Source organism: Gorilla gorilla, chromosome 23 (genome assembly GCF_029281585.2).
Source record: "Gorilla gorilla gorilla isolate KB3781 chromosome 23, NHGRI_mGorGor1-v2.1_pri, whole genome shotgun sequence".
Classification (NCBI taxonomy): Eukaryota; Metazoa; Chordata; class Mammalia; order Primates; family Hominidae; genus Gorilla; species Gorilla gorilla.
This window is the reverse complement of record NC_086018.1, coordinates 15544914-15566694: the sequence shown is the minus strand read 5'-3', so window position 1 is coordinate 15566694 and position 21781 is coordinate 15544914. Positions and strand designations below refer to the sequence as shown.

General features: G+C 46.0%; 1 protein-coding gene across 5 annotated transcripts in view; it reads right to left on the bottom strand.

Annotated features, from left to right (window-relative positions):
• CECR2 (CECR2 histone acetyl-lysine reader) overlaps positions 1–21781 on the bottom strand; it is a 190408-nt gene that overhangs the window by 10688 nt on the left and 157939 nt on the right. For 3 of the 5 annotated variants that reach the window (XM_055374858.2, XM_031005286.3, XM_031005287.3), the window contains 7 exons: positions 8653–8782; positions 7326–7363; positions 7152–7243; positions 6760–6886; positions 5083–5471; positions 3918–4046; positions 2882–3728 (listed from right to left, as the gene is read on the bottom strand). In XM_055374858.2, coding sequence (XP_055230833.1) covers positions 2882–3728; positions 3918–4046; positions 5083–5471; positions 6760–6886; positions 7152–7243; positions 7326–7363; positions 8653–8782 — 1752 coding nt within the window. The remainder of the gene's footprint in view (positions 1–2881; positions 3729–3917; positions 4047–5082; positions 5472–6759; positions 6887–7151; positions 7244–7325; positions 7364–8652; positions 8783–21781) is intronic. The other 2 variants (XM_031005288.3, XM_055374859.2) reach the window with 2 other exon arrangements.

Genomic DNA, 21781 nt, shown 5'->3' with positions numbered 1-21781 from the left:
AGTTCTAACCCTAACATCAATTTAATGTGGAATCTATTATCTTTTTTTTTTTTTTTTTTTGAGACGGAGTCTTGCTCTGTTGCCCAGGCTGGAGTGCAGTGATGTGATCTCGGCTCACTGCAACCTCAGCCTCCCGGGTTCAAGCGATTCTCCTGCCTCAGCCTCCCGAGTAGCTGGGATTACAGGCACCCACCACTGTTCCCGGCTGATTTTTGTATTTTTAGTAGAGACGGAGTTTCACCATGTTGGCCAGGCTAGTTTTGAACTCCTAACCTCATGATCCACCCACTGTGGCCTCCCAAAGTGCTGGGATTACAGATGTGAGCCACCGTGCTCAGCCAGGAATCTATTATCTTAAGTCCAAGTGTGTCCATTCTCCTGCCAGGTACTGAAGAAAATTACATGCATGCTAGATATTTATCTTAGAAATAAGCATTAATTGGAAAGTATTTTTTTTTTCCATTTTCTACCCTAGTTTAATGTTTATTCCTCTTAAACGGCATTTTTTTTTTTTTTTTTTTTTGAGACGGAGTCTCGCTGTTTCGCCCAGGCTGGAGTGCAGTGGCGTGATCTCGGCTCACTGCAAGCTCTGCCTCCCGGGTTCAAGTGATTCTTATGACCCAGCCTCCCAAGTAGCTGAACTTACAGGCCTCTACCATCACGTCCGGCTAATTTTTGTATTTTTAGTAGGGAAAAGATTTCACCATGTTGGCCAGGCTGGTCTCAAACTCCCAACCTCAGGTGATCCACCCGCGTCAGCCTCCCAAAGTGCTGGTATTACAGATGTGAGCCACTGTGCCTGGCCTAAATGGTATTTCTAAGAAACTGCTTCAAGATTTGCTAGATCTCACTATTGGCCATTCTTAATAAATCCAGGTATGTATCCAAGGAACAGAAATTCACTTGATAACTTTCAAGATGGTATTGAGACATGGTTTTGCTCTGTTGCCCAGGATGGAGTACAGTGGTGCAATCATAGCTCATTGTAGCCTTGACCTCCCTGGGTTCAGGTGATCCTCCCACCTCAGCCTCCCAAGTAGCTGGGACTATAGGCATGAACCATTTTTTTTTTTTTTTTTTGAGACAGAGTCTCACTTTGTGGCCCAGGCTGGAGTGCAGTGGTGTAATCTTGGTTCACTGCAACCTCCGCCTCCTGGGTTCCAGTGATTCTCCTGCCTCAGCTCCCTGAGTAGCTGGGACTACAGGCACCTGCCACTATGCCTGGCTAATTTTTGTATTTTAAGTAGAATGGGGTTTCGCCACGTTGGGCAGGCTGGTCTTGAACTCCTGACCTCAGGTGATCTGCCTGCCTTGGCCTCCTAAAGTGCTGGAATTACAGGCATGAAGCACCATGCCTGGCTAATTTTTAAAAATTTTTTTTTTTTTTTTTTTGAGAAGGAGTCTCGCTCTGTCGCCCAGGCCGGAGTGCAGTGGCACAATCTCGGCTCACTGCAACCTCTCCCTCCCAGGTTCACACCATTGTCCTGCCTCAGCCTCCGGAGTAGCTGGGACTACAGGCGCCTGCCACCACGCCCGGCTAATTTTTTGTATTTTTAGTAGAGATGGGGTTTCACCATGTTGGCCAGGATGGTCTCAATCTCCTGACCTTGTGATCTGCCTGCCTTGGCCTCCCAAAGTGTTGGGATTACAGGCATCAGCCACCGCGCCTGGCCATTTTTTAATGTTTTAGTAGAGACAGTCTTACTCTCTTGCCCAGGCTGGTCTCGAACTCCTGGGCTCAACTGATCCATTGGCCTTGGCCTCCCAAAATTCTGGGACTGCAGGCATGAGCCACCAAAACTACTGCCCGGCTGACAGTACTTTTTTAGAGGAACTATGATGATGCAGTGGGTAAAGCACAGATGCTGGATCTAGTCTGTCTGGGCCCAAATCTCAGCTCTGCTACTTACTAGCTGGCTGAGAGCAAATAATCTAACATTTCCATGCCTTGGATTTTTCATCTGTAAAAACAAGGATAGTAACAGTAGCTATCTCGAAGGCTTGTTCTGAGAATAAATGAGTTAACGTATAAAAGTCTCAGGAAGGCTCATGCCTGTAATCCTAGCACTTTGGGAGGCCAAGGCAGGCGATCACCTGAGGTCAGATGTTCAAGACCATCCTGGCCAACACGGTGAAACCTTGTCTGTACTAAAAATATAAAAATTAGCCGGGTGTGGTGGCATGCACCTGTAATCCCAGCTACTCAGGAGGCTGAGGCAGGAGAATTGCTTGAACCTGGGAGGCAGAAGTTGCAGTCAGCTGAGATCGTGCCACTCCACTCCAGCCTGGGCAAGAGTGGGACTCTGTCTCAAAAAAAAAAAAGTCTCAGGAGTGCCTGGCACAGCAAGCGCCCACCTGCGCAGAGTCAAAATTATGACCAGAAATGGGATCGACGGACCAAGAGAAGGACTGTGATTGGCCCAAATCTGAGAAGTTCAAGAAAGAGAAGCTGGGAAGGCCGGGCGCAGTGGGCCTGTAATCCCAGCACTTTGGGAGGCCGACGGGGGCAGGTCACAAGGTCACGAGATTGAGACCATCCTGGCCGACACGGTGAAACCCCGTTGCTACTAAAAATACCAAAAAAATTAGCCGGGCGTGGTGGCGGGCGCCTGTAGTCCCAGACACTCGGGAGGCTGAGGCCGAAGAATGGCGTGAACCCGGGAGATGGAACTTGCAGTGAGCCGAAATCACACCACTGCACTCCAGCCTGGGCGACAGAGCAAGACTCTGGCTCAAAAAAACAAAACAGAACAAAACAAAACCAAAAAATAAACAAAGAAAGAGAGGCTGGGAACCAGATTACACTTGGTTTGATATGCTGTGTAAAAAGATTACTCATGAAACAAGAGCTTAAAGAGCCCAAAGTGACAGTGTAAATTACCTTGGTCATTCTCAGGCTCTTGTGCTTCACTGTTCTCCGGTGCCCTCCCAGGGTTGCCCAGGGCAGGCTTGGGGGCTGACACAGTGACCGACATTGGGTGAGCTACCTGCGGAAAAGGGCCAGGTAAACGGGGGTGTGCAGGCTGGTGGGGGTGGTAAGGCACACCTGGGGGGCAGACGCGGGAGGAGAGCTGCTGCATCGCAATCATCTCTGGGCTGTCCATCATGGAGTCCCCTCCCTGCACCCCCCGCAGAGCCTGGGCAGGTGCTCCAAACAAAGAACTGGGTGCTGGCACTGGAGGTGGCTGTAACCGATGTCCAGCAGACTTGCAGGGCGGTCGCATGTACCCTGAGGAAGGAACTCCATGAGGTAGGAAGCCTGATTGGTCAGTCCACTGGTTGGGGGGGACAGGTGGTCTCATGACTCGGGAATCCATCACGTGACCGAGAGTGCGAGGCTGGTGAGAGGGTCCTGGCCCCAGGTGGGGCTTCTCATCTGGGCCCAAGGGTCCTTGGTTCGTAGCACCATGGTTCCCATTCCAGACAGCAGAGTGTACTCGATTCAGGTACTTGTACGATCGATACATATGGCTGGGAGGAATTTCTGAGCTTTCAGGAAAGTCTGGTGGCCGGGCTGGAACTCCCCCATGCCGGGGAGGAATGAATCCTGGCTGGAACTGAGCTGGAGCATACATGCTTCCATCCTGACTTGGGCCACTTATCTGCCCAAGCTGCAAGGATCCAGGGTGTGGGCCCATGTTAGAAAGGTGTGTCAGCCCCCCGCACATTTGCTTCTCCTCTGGTGTGCCTAGCCTGGGTCCTCGGAGGCTGTTAATTCCAACTGGAGGCTGGCAACGAGAAAAGGCAGCACAGTTACAGACTCACAGAATAAGGCACACTTTGTGACATGCTTCTCTATGGGAACAGACTCTTCGGGAAAGGACGCAATGAATGACATTTAACCTGGAAAGAGACTTTTTCTCTGAAATGTACCTGTGGGACCCCCTGCACCTGCACCTCCAGAGTAGGCTGCTTACCTGCATGGTGAAAGGCTGACGCTGCTGCACAGGCTCCCCGGGGTGTGGCTCCGGGACTCCAGAGGAGCCATACAAGGTGGCAGGATCTGATCCTCGCAGAGGGCCAAATGTTCCTGGTACTGCTGGCCTCTGCAGCACATTGAACAAAGCAAGAAGAGGAAAAAGGAAAGGCACAGACTTTAGGCTGACAACAAGGGTTTTCCTGAAGATGAACGTTCTACTAAAATAAAACAGACGACTAAACCTCGGCTGGAGACAGGGAGACTGTGAACACACGTGCTCACCCGCATCAGGGCTTGCCTATGAGCCTGAAGCAACTTCCCTCTCCAGGAGATACAAGATTAAATCAGTGTTTCTCAATCTCTTTTTTATTACTCCTCCTCCCAAGGATCCATTTTAGCCGTTTCTCCCCAGTTGCCTGCTACCATGAAATCTTATAATGTTGCAGATATACTGTACCTTTATGTACTACATGTATACCTGTGCTTTATACAATAAAGATTACATTTTTTTTCTTTTTTTTGAGACGGAGTCTCACACTGTTGCCCAGGCTAAGGTGCAGTGGCACGATCTCAGCTCACTGCAAACTCTGCCTCCTGGGTTCAAGCAATTCTTTTGCCTCAGCCTCCTGAGTAGCTGAGTAGCGCCAGCACACCTGACTAATTTTTGTATTTTTAGTAGAGACAGGGTTTCACCATGTTAGCTAGGCTGGTCTTGAACTCCTGACCTCGTGATCGCCCACCTCAGCCTCCCAAAGTGCTGGGATTGCAAGAGTGGGCCACCGCGCCCGGCCAGATTACATATTTTTTAATCCCAATTTTTGCCCACATTGAGAATACCTAATTCAAGTGATTGAGAAAAAGGAGGATTTAGAATAAAGGAACGGCTAGACACAGTGGCTCATGCCTATAATCCCAGCACTTTGGGAGGCTGAGGCAGAAGGACTACTTGAGGCCAAGAGTTTGAGACCAGCCTAGGCAACATAGCAACACTGTGTCTCTACTAAAAAGTAAACAAAATAAAATCACATGAACGAAGGACTCACAGGGAAAAAGATTCCATACATACACGGAAGTATTTTGCAGGAAGTACTAACTGAATGGACTCTACATTCCTATGAACTCAAACTAGGAGAAACCGCAACAGTCTCCACTCTATTCCTTACCATCTGGTTTAAAAAGGGTGCCTGGCTGGGTGTCCCACCACAATGCAGGGGATGAGAAAAACCTCGGCCATTGGAAGTGCCCACCTCCCGCGGGGGCTGTGTGGAGCTGCTGCTCTGATCGTCCCCAGAAGAGGGTGCTCGGCGTGTGGGGGGCAACGACTTTCCTCCATTCTCCATGGGCTGCTGTTTCCTGCTGGGCCCTTCTGGGTCCCTGGAGCGGGTCCAAACATGGCTCCCACCACTTCGCCCAGCCCGACTCCGTCTTTTCTCCCGCTTTTCATCCTCTCGAATCCAAAATTCTTCATCTGTGTCTCCATCTTCTCCAGGAAAATGTTTCATCATTGCCCGATGGAAACACCTCTCTAAATTATCAGACATCTTGGTATACTCTATAGGAAGACAGAGGATTGACTTCTAGGTATAGTTTACAGAAATTGTTTATAGAAACTATAGTTTATAGAAACTATAGAAACAGAACTATAGGTCACAAAAGACAATTCTAATAAATAGAAGATGCAACCTGGGTAAACTATGAGTTTAATTCACCTTTAGGGCACATTATATTGTAGAGCTATGGATGCAAGATGAAGAAGACATGGTTTCTATCCGTAAGATGCCCAAGGTTGTATGGTTGGGACAGGGCCTCTAGGACTATTAAGTCAAACCAGGCTGAGCACAGTAACTTATGCCTGTGATCCCAGCACTTTGGGAGGCCAAGGCAGGAGGATCACTTGAGCCCAGGAGTTCCAAGACTGGACTGGGCAAGAAAGCGAGACGCCCGTCCCTACCAAAAAGAAAACATTAGCCAGGTGTGGTGGCACATGCCCATAGTCCCAGCTACTTGGGACTGAGGGAGGAGGATCCCTTGAGCCCAAGAATTTGAGGTTGCAGTGAGTCATGTTTGCCCTACTGCACTCCTGCTTGGGTGACAGAGTGAAATCCTGCCTCGAGGTTAGTAAATAAAGAAAAAAAGAAGCCAGTAAAAATTTAATTCTTTAAGGCTAAACTGCAGAAATACTAAATAAAAAATGGCTGAACCTGCTGTTCTTAAGCAGGGCATTTTTAGTTAATGCATAAATGACCCAAAGTAGAAAGAGCCATTTCTTTTTTTTTATATATGTAGATATATATTTTTATTATACTTTAAGTTCTAGGGTACATGTGCACAACGTGCAGGTTTGTTACATATGTATACATGTGCCATGTTGGTGTGCTGCACCCATTAACTCGTCATTTACATTAGGTATATCTCCTAATGCTATCCCTCCCCTCTTCCCCCACCTCACAACAGGCCCCGGTGTGTGATGTTCAGAAAGAGCCATTTCTACTTTGATATTGGAGATCTACTACGCCAGCTTCCCCAGATGGTTGAAGAGTCAGCTCTATGTAGGGTCAGTCCCCTCGGTGGTTAAAGAGGCACACACAGTATAATCCAGACCCAGACTGGTCTCCAGGATGAGCCAGTTAGCTGCCAGCTGCACTCTATTGTCCTGTGGGGCAGGAGAGAATCCCTGGCAGATACTGTATAAGTGGCTGGAATGGTCAATCCCATGACTTTTCATACACATTCTGTTCACTGTCCTACAGAAAAGGCACTAGGATGTGTATTTGTAAAAGAGAAGGCATTTTATTCTTGATTACAGATATGTATCTAGCACAAACTCCTTCCCTGCTTACCACTACTTTCCCCATTATACTTTCGACAATTCCTGAACATGGTCTTCATGTCATTTACAAATTCCTCCTTGGTACAGTATAAACCTCCATTCAGTTTCTTCTCCATGCTGGAAATATCCATGGGGGCCTAAATGAGACACATAACTCTTTATAGTTAAAATATGCTGAGAGCAAACATTCCATAGAGAGAGAGAGACAGAGAGAAAATGAGAATTCAGCAATGCTGATCTGTAATGAATAACAGATAAAACGAGAAACATCACATGAACTTTTGACAGTTGAAAAGAAAAACATATCAAAAAATATATATATATATTTAACAAGAAACAAACGACAAAACCCAAGAAAGATATACACACTATAGTAGGCATTACTGGAAAGACAACTTCTACCTTAATAATCTGATAATAGTTAGGGGCATAAGATTCATCCACAGGTTCCAAGAAGGGCCAGGAATCCTTGTGAGCCTTTACCACGTCTAGAACTGAAAGCCAGAGAAGAGGTCTTAACACACTCACAGAGGAAAACTTCCATCACAAACAGAACAGTGGAGAATGGGAACTAACCTTTATACATAGCAGTGAAATCATCGTCCAACTCAAAGCTGTAAATCACAAAATAAGAAATTAATAGTAACTCTGACCACCTTCTCTCCTGAGCTCTCTCAGGTCTATCGCAGACACACCTGACTGAACTAAGATTTGGAATAGTCCTAATAGTGTGGTTTAGATGAGCCTGTGACACTGATAACACTCCCTGGAAATACAATGAGGGACAGTGGACCTTAGCAAAACTGGGAATGTCACTTTCCTCATCTATAAAATGTGGGGTTGGCCTGGATGATCCAGAACTTTATGGTTCTAGAATGTTTAGTTATTTAATTGCACATTCTTTATTTACTTATTTTGAGACAGGATCTTGCTCTGTTGCCTAGGCTGGAGTGAAGTGGTGTGATCACAGCTCACTGCAGCCTCCATTTCCTGGGCTCCAGCAATCCTGTTACCTTAGCCTCCTGAATAGTTGGGACTACGGGTGTGTGCTACCATGTCTGGCGAATTTTTGTATTTTGGGTAGAGGTGAGGTTTCACCATGTTGCCCAGGCTTTATAGCACAATCTTTTTTTTTTTTTTTTGGACAGAGTCTCACTCTGTCACCCAGGCTGGAGTGCAGTGGCACGATCTCAGCTCACTGCAACCCCCACCTCCTGAGTTCAAGTGATTCTCCTGCCTCAGCCTCCCGAGTAGCTGGGACTATAGGAATGTGCCACCTCACCCGGCTACTTTTTTTTTAAATTTTTATTAGAGACGGGGGTTTCACCATATTGGCCAGGCTGGTCTCGAACTCCTGACCTCAGGTGATCTGCCCACCTCAGCCTCCCAAAGTGCTGGGATTACAGGCGTGAGCCCGGCCTATAGCACATTTTTAACTAGGGTTTATTTTAGTTATGAATATTTTTGTGATCTAAAGAATAATCCAAAAAATCATATGATAAATGAGCTCATGAACACTGAATGTGTATCTGCCTCTTGAGTTTAGTAAGGAGTCAAGACAAAGGGTACCTAGTACTGTCACGGGAAGTAATTACTTTAAAAAGAATAAACTTCTATTCACATTTCCAAGGAGCTAATTTACATAATAATCAGATTCTGATTTCATTAAATTGAGGGGATGAAGAAAGAAGAGCTTAGTGTTAAGTATCACAGAGTGTGGCAGCAAGAGTGTCAGAGGCCAGGGTAGCTAGGCGTGTCTGTGTGTGCAGGGCCCGCCCTGTGCACTCACACATGGTGACCATGTTACCCAACAGGGCTGTTCTAAGGATGACATGGGGCAAGTGCCTGAATGCTTCATAAATGCTACCACTTGCTACTGCTGTTGTTGTTACTAAATACTCACAGGTCTTTAGTCTTTTTTTCCTCTCTCATGGGGGAACTGGGGTCCAGATGGGAAAGTTCTGGAGGGAGCTCCTTTCCTTGAGCCAGCAGCCATGCCCTTTCTTCCCTGAGCTTTCTCCTCTTCGCTCGATCTACAATGAACACAAAGGCTGAGTGAGCTAAGCACACTCCAGACACTGACATGGCGTGTTCCTTCATCACTGTGAGAGAAGGAAGAACCAGGCCACCAAAGCAGGATTATGAAGCAACTTCTGCTCCCTGTGCCACCCTCTTTTTGGTAATTAGGATGTTTCTACAGATGGAATGCTTTAAGACAAGGGTAAACTAATTGAACTTGTTTCCTCACTCACACTGAGCTCAAGGTGGGAGATGAAGGTGGCAGGGCAGGCACAGGGTGGGCAGGAGGGGAGGGAGCAAGGCAGAAGAAAACAGAAGAATGGCAGTCGAAGAAAAAGGAAAAAGTACAAGGTTGAATGAGGACTATCTTCTTGGATTACTTGAGGCCATTCTGATCTTTTACTTAAAAAAAGCAACATCCGCGAATCCTTTTTTAGGACCAGACTCTCAGTCCATACACACACAGATTTTAAACGCACGCCCCAGCTCTTGCCATTCTGCGTTTATGAAGGCATCCATGCAAGCAATGGTCTGCTCCCCACCCCACCCCCAGATCAGGCAGCAGGCCCTGCCGCCAGTGGGATTTTGGCTGGGAAGAGGGGAAAGATGCCAGCTGGGATTGGCAAGGAGCTGGAAGGCAGGGATGATGATTTTCTTCCTGGCTCCCAGCCACAGCCATGAGAAGCACACTTGGCATTCCACTCCCAGCCTGATGGGGCACTTACCACTTGCAGGGAACAAGGAGGTAGGGGCCAAAGAAAAGAGGCAAGGAGAAAAATGAGACTGCCAGACAGCAAGGCACAAAGATGGAAGGGAGGAGAAGCCAGCAAGAGCCTCTATTTTCTTTTCTTTTTTATTTTTATTTTTGAGACGGAGTTTTGCTCTTGTTGCCCAGGCTGGAGTGCAATGGCGCCACCTCGGCTCACCACAACCTCTGCCCCCTGGGTTCAAGCGATTCCCCTGCCTCAGCCTCCCGAGTAGCTGGGATTACAGGCATGCACCACCACGCCCAGCTAATTTTGTATTTTTAGTAGGGATGGGGTTTCTCCATGTTGGTCAGGCTGGTCTCGAACTCGTGACCTCAGGTGAACTGCCCACCTCAGCCTCCCAAAGTGCTGGGATTACAGGAGTGCGCCATGGCGCCCGGCCTGAGCCTCTACTTTCTTCCCCAGTTCTAGCTTCTGTTCCACAAGGGATAGGATCTTTGCCTGACTACTGCTGTGAGCAAGACACGATCCCTGTTGGGTTGCATTTGACTTGAGTTTTTGTTCCTAAATTATTTTCATTTGTGATGCTAATCTATATCTCCTTTAATCAATGAAAAGAAGTTTGCTATCACCAAATTTTAAGAAAAATTTTAAATTTTTAAAAATTATTTTGCTTTTTTTTCGACTTCTAAGAAAGTTCTCTAAACCAACTATTTTTTTTTTCTGGAAAAAAAAAGAAAAATTTCAACCATAAAGAAAACTGTAAATTAACGAATACGCATGTATCACCCAACCTGTCAAACTTTAAACATTTTGTCTTATTAATGTTAATACAGTATTTCATGGTATGATTATTCCACAGCGTAACAATCCATTATTCTCCTTGATTCCAGTTTTAGAAGTTTGTAAACAATAGTATCAACAAAGTTATTTTAAAACATGTCTTCTCAAGCATGTGTGTAAGGATTCTCTAAGATGTGAACCCAGCAGCAGAATGACCAGATAGAAGTAAAAAGTATATATGTAAACTTCATCAGGCACTGTCAAAGGGGTGTCCATCATTTCCAAAAAGGTTACAGAATTTTTTTTTTTTTTTTGAGATGGAGTCTCACTCTGTTGCCCAGGCTAAAGTGTAGTGGTGCGATCTCAGCTCACTGCAACCTCCGCCTCCCAGGTTCAAGCGATTCTCCTGCCTCAGCCTCCTGAGTAGTTGGGACTACAGGGGTCTGTCACCATGCCTGGCTAATTTTTTTTGTTTTGTTTTGTTTTGAGACGGAGTCTCACTCTGTCGCTCAGGCTGGAGTGCAGTGGTGCGATCTCGCCTCGCTGCAAGCTCCGCCTCCTGGGTTCACGTCATTCTCCTGCCTCAGCCTCCCGAGTAGCTGGGACTACAGGCACCCGCCACCACGCCTGGCTAACTTTTTGTATTTTTTAGTAGAGACGGGGTTTCACTGTGTTACCCAGGATGATCTTGATCTCCTGACCCTGTGATCCACCTGCCTCGACCTCCCAAAGTGCTGGGATTACAGACATGAGCCACCGCACCTGGCCTTTTTTTTTTTTTTTTTTTTTGAGACAGAGTTTCACTCTTGTTGCCCAGGCTGGAGTGCAATGGCATGATCTCAGCTCCCAGCACTTTGGGAGGCCGAAGCAGGTGGATCACGAGGTCAGGAGATGGAGACCAACCTGGCTAACACAGTGAAACCCTGTCTCTACTAAAAATACAAAAAAAAAGAAAAAAAAATTAGCCAGGCGTGGTGGCAGGTGCCTGTAGTCCCAGCTACTTGGGAGGCTGAGGCAAGAGAATGGTGTGAACCTGGGAGGCGGGGCTTGCACTGAGCTGAGATTATGCCACTGCACTCCAGCCTGGGCAACAGAGTGAGACTCTGTCTCAAAAAATAAATAAATAAATAAAGTAATCAAATATGTCAGTTCTCTCTCTTTCCTTATGGTTTTTGCTTTTTGTACTTAAAAATTCTTTTCTATCCCATCTACAACTTCTTCAGAAAGGTTCTGGCCTTTAGTGTATCTGCAACTTATATAAGGAGCAGGGATGTAAATTTTTTCCCTATAAATGAACAAGTGTCCTGGTACCACTGTTCTCTCCCAAGAGACAGGGGTCTCGGTCTGTTGGGATCATAGGTCACTGCAACCTTGAACTCCTGTGCATAACGGATCCTCCCAAATCAGACTCCTGAGTGGCTGGGACTACAGGCACACACCACCACGCCTGGCACTGTTTCTGAAAAACCCATGTTCTCTCTCAAGGTCTGTTTCTGGTCTCATTGTCTATCTCTATGCCAATACCATTCTCTCTCAATCACTGCAGATTTGATCTCATTATGTGGCATAATGATTGCCCCTATCGTATTGTTTTTGCAAGTTATCATGCCCTTTGCTTGGCCGGGCATGGTGGCTCACATCTGTAATCCTAGCACTTTGGGAGGCGGAGGCAGGCAGATCATCAGAGGTTGGGAGTTCGAGACCAGCCTGACCAACATGGAGAAACCCTGTCTCTACTAAAAATACAAAATTAGCCAGGCGTGGTGGTGCATGCCTGTAATCCCAGCTACTTGGGAGACTGAGGCAGGAGAATTGCTTGAACCCCAGAGGCAGAGGTTGCGGTGAGCTGAGATCACACCATTGCACTCCAGCCTGGGCAACAAGGGTGAAACGCCGTCTCAAAAACAAACAAACAAACAAACAAACAAACAAACAAACAAAGGCCCTTTGCTCTTTTATATGAATTTTAGGAACAGTGTGTTGAGATCCACAGATTCTTTTTTTTTTAGGAGACAGAGCCTCACTCTATCACCCAGGCTGGAGTGCAATGGTGTGATTTCAGGTCACTGCAGCCTCTGCCTCTCAGGTTCAAGCAATTCTCGTGCCTCAGCCTCCCGGGTAGCTGGGATTACAGGTATATGCCACTATGCCTGGGTAATTATTGTATTTTTAGTAGAGACGGGGTTTCACCATGTTAGCTAGGCTGATCTTCAACTCCTTAGCTCAAGTGATCCGTCCACCTCGGCCTCCCACGGTGCTGGGATTGTAGGTGTGAGCCACTGTGCCTGGCTATCATAATTTTTTTTTTTTTTTTTTGAGATAGAGTCTCACTCTGTTGCTCAGGCTGGAGTGCTGCAGTGGCACTATGTTAACACACTGCAACCTCTGCCTCCTGGGTTCAAGCGATTCTCATGCCTCAGCCTCCCAAGTAGCTAGCGGGGATTACAGAAGTGCACCAACATGTCCAGCTTATTTTTGTATTTTTAGTAGAGACGGGGTTTCACCAAGTTGGCCAGGATGGTCTTGATCTCCTGACCTCGTGATCTGCCCGCCTTGGCCTCCCAAAGTGCTGGGATTACAGGTGTGAGCCACCGCGCCTGGCCGGGTCATGCTATCTTTTAATAAAATTGTTCATGTTGACATTTATAGAATAATAATGAGCGGCTGGGTGCAGTGGATCATCTGAGGTCAGGAGTTCAAGAACAGCCTGACCAACATGGTGAGACCCCATCTCTACTAAAAATAACAAAAAAAATTGCCAGGCGTGGTGGCACATGCCTGTAATCCCAGCTACTTTGGAGGCTGAGGCAGGAGAATTATTTGAACCCGGGAGGCGGAAGTTGCAGAGAGCCGAGATTGCACCACTGCACTCCAGCCTGAGCAATAGAGTGAGACTCCATCTCAAAAAAAAAAAAAAAAGAATAATAATGAATATACCTACTTGGTGAATTTCTTAGCTGTAATAGTTTCCTGGGTGATTTTCTTGGAGTTTCAAGTCATACACCACTCCAAATATGTATACATACCTATGTATTTTTCTTTGTAGACACTAAATCCTTACAATACAATATTAAATGGAAACAATAGAGGAAATCCTTGTGTTTATCCTGACTTTAAAGGGAACACTTCTAATGTTTCCCCATCAAGTAGAAGGTCTGCCTAGATTATTAAGATATTGGCTGAGGAAGTTCCATTCTATTATTCTAAGTTTGCAGAAAACCCCAGGAAGGCCTGCAACTACTAGAAGCTGGAAAGGCCATGGACTCTCACCTACAGTCTTCAGAGAGTGAAACCCTGTCAATACCTAGATTTTGGATTTCTAACTTCCAGGACTATGAGAGAATAAATTTCTGCTATTTTATGCCACCTGGTTAATGTAGGTTGTTATGGTAGCCCTAAGGAACTAATAAAAAAATTCAAAATTCAAGCCACTACCCACCCCTTCCTTTTTTTGAGACAGGGTCTTGCTGTTGCCCAGGCTGGAGTGCTATGCACAACCACGGCTCACTGCAGCCTTGACCTCCTGGGCTCAAGTGATCCTCCTACCTCAGCCTCCCGAGTAGCTGGGACTACAGGCATGCACCACCATGTCTGGCTAATTTTTAAGATTTTCTGTAGAGATGGGGCCTCATTATGTTGCCCAGGCTGGTCTTGAACTCCAGGACTCAAGTAATTCTCCTTCCTTGGCTTCCCAAACTGCTGGGATTACAGGCATGAGCCACTGCACCTGGCCATCAATCCCATAGTCCCCTGAGGTCTGCTGTTGCTCCTATCTGCTATCACTATTAAGAACATCCTCTCAGGGTAATCCACCTTTTCTAAATTGGTTGTTTTAGGGAACAGAATGTTCTATAATTCAGTTCCATATGCCCACATATAATTTATATCCAGTTTATATCTCTTCTTGCTTTCTGTATCTGAGGATCAGGGTTTTTCATCAAACCAGAAAACTACTCAATCATTGTTTCTGAACATTCTCTTTGCCTTACCATATTGATTCTTTCCTTCTAGAACTTACAGTGAACACATACAGGACCTTTCATGCTTTCTGCCACCTGCATCTGTTATGAAGCCTTTTCTGATAGTTGCAAATCCAATTTTCATGTTCTGCTTTGTGATGCTGGGGCTGGGATCCTGCACATACAACTCCCTTCTCTGCTGGTTTTATATTCTACCAAAGGGAGCATCAGAGGGACCATGGGAGGCACGCTGAGGAGGACAGCGATTTCCTTCCATTTGCTTGCTGATGCCGTTCAACTCATCCTAGGATGGATGGTCCTGCATCTGCGAAGCCGCACTTGGCAGCGGGAGTTTGCCTGCCTTCATAGTGCTAGCAGTGGGGCTGCAGTCCCCCACCTCTGACAATCCCACTTCCTCCGTCTGTGTCACCACGGGGATCCCTTTAACCTTTTTTTTTTGTTTTGTAACTCCCATTTTACCAGAGTCATGTGATGTTTTCCCTGCTGAAGTAGCTAGTGTAGTTTTGGTTTTCAAGGCTGGACCCCAACTGATTAACTACAAGTTACTTCTTTCGTCATGGCCGGCTTCATCTCATTCTAGTTACCCAGACATATCACCCAAATGAGCATACAATTCAGTAGCATTAAGTGTGTAAGTAATGTTGTGGCGCCATCACCGGTATCCATTTCTAGAATCTTTTCATCACTCCAGTCTGTAACGTTAAACACTGACTCCCCATTTCCCTCTCGCCTCAGCCTCTAGTACAAAACATTTGTCCACGTGTGTCCTGCTGATATCACTTCGTGTAATACCTTCAAGGTTCATCCATGTTGTAGCATGTTTCAGAATTTCCTTCCCTCTTAAGGCTGAATAACACCCCATTCTAAGTGTACACTGCATTCAGGTTCTCCTTTTATCCACTGGTGGACACTTGGCTGTTTCACTTTTTGCCTTCTGTTTTGTTTTTTTTTTTCTTTTTTGAGGGGGACAGAGTCTCGCTCTGTTGCCCAGGCTGGAGTGCAGTGGCATGATCTCAGCTCACTGCAGCCTCTGCCTCCCGGATTCAAGCAATTCTCCTGTCTCAGCCTCCCGAGTAGTTGGGACTACAGGTGCACGCCACCATGCCCGGCTAATTTTTTTTTTGTATTTTTAGTAGAGATGGGGTTTCACCATGTTGGCCAGGATGGTGTCAATCTCCTGACCTCGTGATCTGCCTGCCTCAGCCTGCCAAAGTGCTGGGATGACAGGCGTGAGCCACTGCGCCTGGCCTTATTTTTTTTTTCTTAATCCACTTTCCTCCTTTCAAGTTTCTTTAAATAAATAAAAGCTCTGAGTCCTCTCCTTGAAAGTATGCAGTCATCTGCCGGGCGCGGCACCACTGCACTCCAGCCTGGGCGACAGAGCGACACTCCGTCTCAAAACAACAACAACAACAACAACAAAAGTATGGGTAATGTAACATTACAGGAGTTTTGAAAAAAAAAAAAATTCAGGGAACTCCAAGATGAGTGACCATCAGCACTGTTGAGATGCTAGAATATAAATACCAGCATACGACAGAGGAACTATTTACAGGTAAGATCTTCACATCATTATGAAATTTCTTCTCAGTCATTCCCAACACAAATATTACTCATTACGTTAAAAGGACCTGCAGAATAAAATCCTCTTAGAATGTCACACAAAGCTTGTTTCTCTGAATAAACTGTTGTAATTTTTAAAAGTGTCTGATTAGTACATAATTGATTATTTCTCTTTTTTTGTAGTTGGAAGCTACTAAAAAGTCTGGAAAAGGTTATTGTAAGTATCTTATGGCTTACAAAAATTCCTTCCATAAGAACTATCATGGGAGGCAGAGCGAGACTTTGTCTCAAACAAACAAAGAAAACTATCATTTGTGACTTTAAATGTGTGTCAGAGACTGTCCTGTTTTCATTTAATCCTTCCTCTTTTTTTTTTTTTTGAGACGGAATCTTGCTCTGTCGCCCAGGCTGGAGTGCGGTGGCGCGATCTCCGCTCACTGGAAGCTCCGCCTCCTGGGTTCACGCCATTCTCCCGCCTCAGCCTCCCGAGTAGCTGGGACTACAGGCGCCCGCCACCACGCCCGGCTAATTTTTTGTATTTTTAGTAGAGACGGGGTTTCACCGTGTTAGTCACGATGGTCTTGACCTCCTGACCTCGTGATTCGCCCACTTCGGCCTTCCAAAGTGCTGGGATTACAACCGTGAGCCACGGCGCCCAGCCCATTTAACCCTTCTAACAAGGTCTGCACAGCCCATCCCAATGCGACCCTGGGCTACCTGCTAGGACTCAATTCATGCCCAGCCAGCCTTCCTGTGCTTGCTCCGCTCCGCTCCGCTCCAGCCGCGCCGTGACTTCCAGCCAGCCTTCCTGTGCTTGCTCCGCTCCGCTCCGCTCCAGCCGCGCCGTGACTTCCAGCCAGCCTTCCTGTGCTTGCTCCGCTCCGCTCCGCTCCAGCCGCGCCGTGACTTCCAGCCAGCCTTCCTGTGCTTGCTCCGCTCCGCTCCGCTCCAGCCGCGCCGGGACTTCCAGCCAGCCTTCCTGTGCTTGCTTTGCTCCCCTCCGCTGCAGCCTCGCTCTGGACTTCCTGCTGCATATCCCTGCCTCGGTGCCTCTGCTCTTGTCTGCACTGCGCCTTCCGCTTCAGGCACTCACGGGTCAACCTCATTCACTTTATTTAAATGTCAAATCTTCAGAGAGGGCTTTCTTTTTTGTCTGAGACAGGGTTTTGCTCTATCACCCAGGATGTGTTCAGCAGGGGAAATCAGCGCTCACTGCAGCCTCGACCTCCTGGGCTCAAGGGGTCCTCCTGCCGCAGCCTCCCAAGTAGCTGGGACCACAGGTGGAGCCACCACGCCCAGCCATGTCACTCTTTACCTGTAAACCTGCCTAATTTTACTTCAGATCACTCACTACTATTATCCCACAATATTTGTCTACTCTCCACCTTCTCACCACTGGAATGAAAATAGTACTTCTGGCTGAGTGTGTGCTCACGCTTGTATTCCCAGCACTTTGGGAGGCTGAGGCAGATGGATCACTTGAGGCCAGGAGTTCAAGACCAGCCTGGCCAACACGGCAAAACCCCATCTCTACTAAAAATACAAAAATTAGCCGGGTGTGGTAGTGTACACCTGTAATCACAGCTACTTGGGAGGCTGAGGCATGGTAATCACTTGAACCTGAGAAGTGGAGGTTGCAGTGAGACCAGATCATGCCACTGCACTCTAGCCTGGGCAAAAGAGTGAGACTCTGTCTCAAAAATAACAAAAAAGAAAAGAAAAGAAAAGCCATACTTCTCTGCTGTGCTATCGAATGCCAGATCATATTCATTCATAATAACTATTTTTTTTGTACCCATTAACCATCCTACCTCTCCCCAACCCTCCACTATCGTTCCCAGCCTCTGGTAACCATCCTTTTACCCTCTGTCTCCACGGGTTCAATTATTTTGATTTTTAGATCCCACAAGTAAGTGAGAATATCCAATGTTTGTCTTTCTGTGCCTGTCTTATTTCATTTAAAATAATAACCTCCAGTTCTACCCATGTTGTTGCAAACGACTGCATCTTTCTGTTTTTATGGCTGAATAGTACTCCCTTGTGTATCAGTACCACATTTTCTTGATCCATTCATTTGCTGACGGACACTTAGGTTGCTTCCAAATCTTGGCTATTGTGAACAGAGCTGCAAAAAATATGGGAGTGTAGTTATCTCTTCAATATATTGATTTCCTTTCTTTTGGGTGTATACCCAGCAGTGGGATTAATAGATTTTATGGTAGCTCTCTTTTTAGTTTCCTAAGGAACATCTAAGCTGTTCTCCATAGTGGGGGACTAATTTATGATTTCCTCTTCTCATTCTCACCAGTATTTGTTATTGCCTGTCCTTTGGGTATAAACCATTTTAACTGTGTAAGATGATATCTCATAATAGTTTTGGATTTCCATTTCTCTGATGATCAATGATGCTGAGCACTTTTTTCATAAGCTTGTTTGCTTTTTTTTTTTTTTGAGACAGAATCTTGCTATATTGCCCAGGCCGGAGTGAAATCTTGGCTTGATCTCTGCTCACTGCAACCTCTGTCTCCCAGGTTCAAGCAATTCTCCTGCCTCAGCCTCCTGAGTAGCTGGGATTACAGGCGTGTGCCACCATGCCTAGCTAATTTTAGTATTTTTAGTAGAGGCAGGGTTTTGCTATCTTGGCCAGGTTGGTCTTGAACTCCTGATCTCAAGTCATCTGCCCGCCTCGGCCTCCCAAAGTGCTGGGATTACAAGCATGAGCCACCACACCTGGCTTGTTTTTTAATTTATTTTTATTTTTTTGAGACAGGGTCTCGCTCTATTGCCCAGGATGGAGTGCAGTGGCATGATCTCAGCTCACTGGAGCCTGGACCTCCCAGGCTCAAGCTATCTGCCCATCTCAGCTTCCCAAGTAGCTGGGACTACAGGTATGAACAACCGTGCTCAGTTAATTTTTGTATTTTTTGTAGAGATGGGGTTTTACCGTGTTGCCGAGGCTGGTCTTGAACTCCTGTGCTAAAACAATCTGCCAGCCTTGGCCTCCCAAAGTGCTGAGCTTACAAGCATGACTCAACATGCCTGGCCTCGTCTGCATTTGTATGACTTCTTTTGAGAAATCTCTATTCAAATATTTTGCCCATTTTAATATCCGATTATTAGACTTTTTCCTAAGAGTTGTTTCAGCTCCTTCTATATTCTGGTTATTCATCCTTTGTCAACTGGGCAGTTTGCAAATGTTTTCTCCCATTCTGTGGGTTGTCGCTTCACTTTGCTGGTTGTTTCCTTTGCTGTGCAGAAGCTTTTTAACTTGATGTGATCCCATTTGTCCATTTTTGCTTTGGGCGCCTGTGCTTGAAATCAATGTCCTAGAGGGTTTCTCCAACGTTTTTTCTGGTAGAGTTTCATAATTTGAGGTCTTAGATATAATTCTTTTTTTTTTGAGATGGAGTCTTACTCTGTCACACAGGTTGGAGTGCAGTGATACAATCTCAGCTCACTGCAACCTCTGCTGCCCAGGTTCAAGCGATTTTCCTGCCTCAGCCTCCTGAGTAGCTGGGATTACCAGTGCCTGCCACCGCGCCCGGCTAATTTTTGTATTTTTAGTAGAGACGGGGTTTCAACACCTTGGCCAGGCTGGCCTTGAACTCTTGACCTTGTAATTCACCCGCCTTGGCCTCCCAAAGTGCTGGGATTACAGGCATAAGTCACCACGCCCGGCCTTAGATATAATTATTTAATCCACTTTGATTTTATTTTTGTATGTGGCAGGAGATAGGGGTCTAGTTTCATTCTTCTGCTTATGGATATCCAGTTTCCCCAGCACCACTTGTAGAAGAGACTGTCTTTTCCCCAGTGTATGTTCTTAGCACATGTGTTGAAAATGAGTTCGCTGTACGTGTGTGGACTTGTTTCTGGATTCTCTATTCTGTTCCATTTGTCTGTGTGTTGTTTTTTATGCCAGATCCCCATATTGTTTTGGTCCCCACAGGTCTGAAGTATAATTTGAAGTCAGGTAATTCCTCCAGGTTTGTTATTTTTGCTTAGGACAGCTTTGCCTATTCTGGGTCTTTTGTGGGTCCATATAAATTAAAGGATTTTTTTTTTCTATTTTTGTGAAGAATGTCATTGGTATTCTGGTAGACATTGCATTGAATCTGTAGATTACTTTGAGTAGTATGGACATTTTAAGAATACTGATTCTTGTTATCCATGAATGTAGAAAGCTTTCCAGTTTTCGGGTGTTCTTTTCAATTTGTTTCATCCATGTTTTATAGTTTTCATTATAGAGCTCTTTCACTTCTTTGGTTAATTCCTAGGATTTAATTTTATTTGTGACTTCTGTAGATGGGACTACAATACAGGCATTATTAATCTTACATTACAGAAACTGAGCCATAAAAATGAGTTTTGGACCTGCCTATATAAATTAAAATGACAGGTGTACCCAATAAGGACCCTATTAAATAAAAAAACACAATTCCACTAAAAAAAATAAACAAATAAAAGCCAGTTATTATGTCCTGAGGAATTTAAATGTGGCACTGGACATAGCCAATTATGGAAGATCTTACAAGTGAGATATACTACATAGTATGACACAGGCTAAAGCTGTAGATTATATGCACTAAGGGTTGTTTTTTTTATTGAGACAGAGTCTTGCTCTATCGCCCAGGCTGGAGTGCAGTAGCACGATCTCGGCTCACTGCAACCTCCACCTCCGGGGTTCAAGCAATTCTCCCACCTCATCCTCCTGAGTAGCTGGGATTACAGGTGTGAGCTACCACGTTTGGCCATATTGGCCAGGCTGTCTCAAACTCCTGACCTCAAGTGATTCGGCCACTTTGGCTTCCCAAAGTGCTGGGATTACAGGCGTGAGCCACTGTGCCCAGCTATCATTTCTTTCTTTCTTTTCTTTTCCCTCCCTCCCTTCCTTTCTTTTCTTTTTTTTTTTTTTTTTGAGATGGAGTTTCACTCTTGTTGCCCAGGCTGGAGTACAATGGCACGATCTCGGCTCACCGCAACCTCCACTTCCTGGGTTCAAGCGATTCTCCTGCCTCAGCCTCCTGAGTAGCTGGCATTACAGGCATGCCCCACCACGCCCAGCTAATTTTTTGTATTTTTAGTAGAGATGGGGTTTCTCCATGTTGGTCAGGCTGGTCTCGAAAACCCGACCTCATGTGATCCGCCCCCCTTGGCCTCCCAAAGTGCTGGGATTACAGGCATGAGTCACTGTGCCTGACCCCTCATTTCTTTATTAATTCTAAAATCCTTAATGTGGGCAGGCACAGTGGCTCACGCCTGTAATCCCAGCACTTTGGGAGGCAGAGGCGGCAAGATCATTTGAGGTCAGCAGTTTGAGACCAACCTGCCCAACATGGTAAAACCCCATCTCTAAAAATACAAACATTAGCCGGGTGTGGTGGCACGCCTATAGTCCTAGCTACTCGGGAGGCTGAGGCAGAGGTTGCAGTAAGTGAAGATTGTGCCACTGCACTCCAGGTGCGCCACAGAGTGAGACTCTGTATCAAAAAAAAAAAAAGAAAAAAGAAAAAAAAGGGCCAGGCATGTTGGCTCATGCCTGTAATCCCAGCAATTTGGGAGGCCAAGGCAGGCAGATTACGAGGTCAGGAGATCGAGACCATCCTGGCTAACACAGTGAAACCCTGTCTCAACTAAAAATACAAAAAATTAGCTGGGCGTGGTGGTGGGTGCCTGTAGTCCCAGCTACTCGGGAGGCTGAGGCAGGAGAATGGCGAGAACCCGGGATGCGGAGCTTGCAGTGAGACGAGATCATGCCACTGCACTCCAGCCTGGGCGACAAACCGAGATGGAGTCTCAAAAAAAAAAAAAAAAAAAAGATCTTGGTAGGAATGAGGTGCACATAATAGGTTAAGTAACTTTCTGTTACTTAATAGGTACATAAGGCCAGAATACTTCAATTTTCTTAGCCAAAATTTACTGAAATCTTGCCCTGCAAAACACTGCATTCAAAAAGCCAAATCCATATGCTATGCTGTTG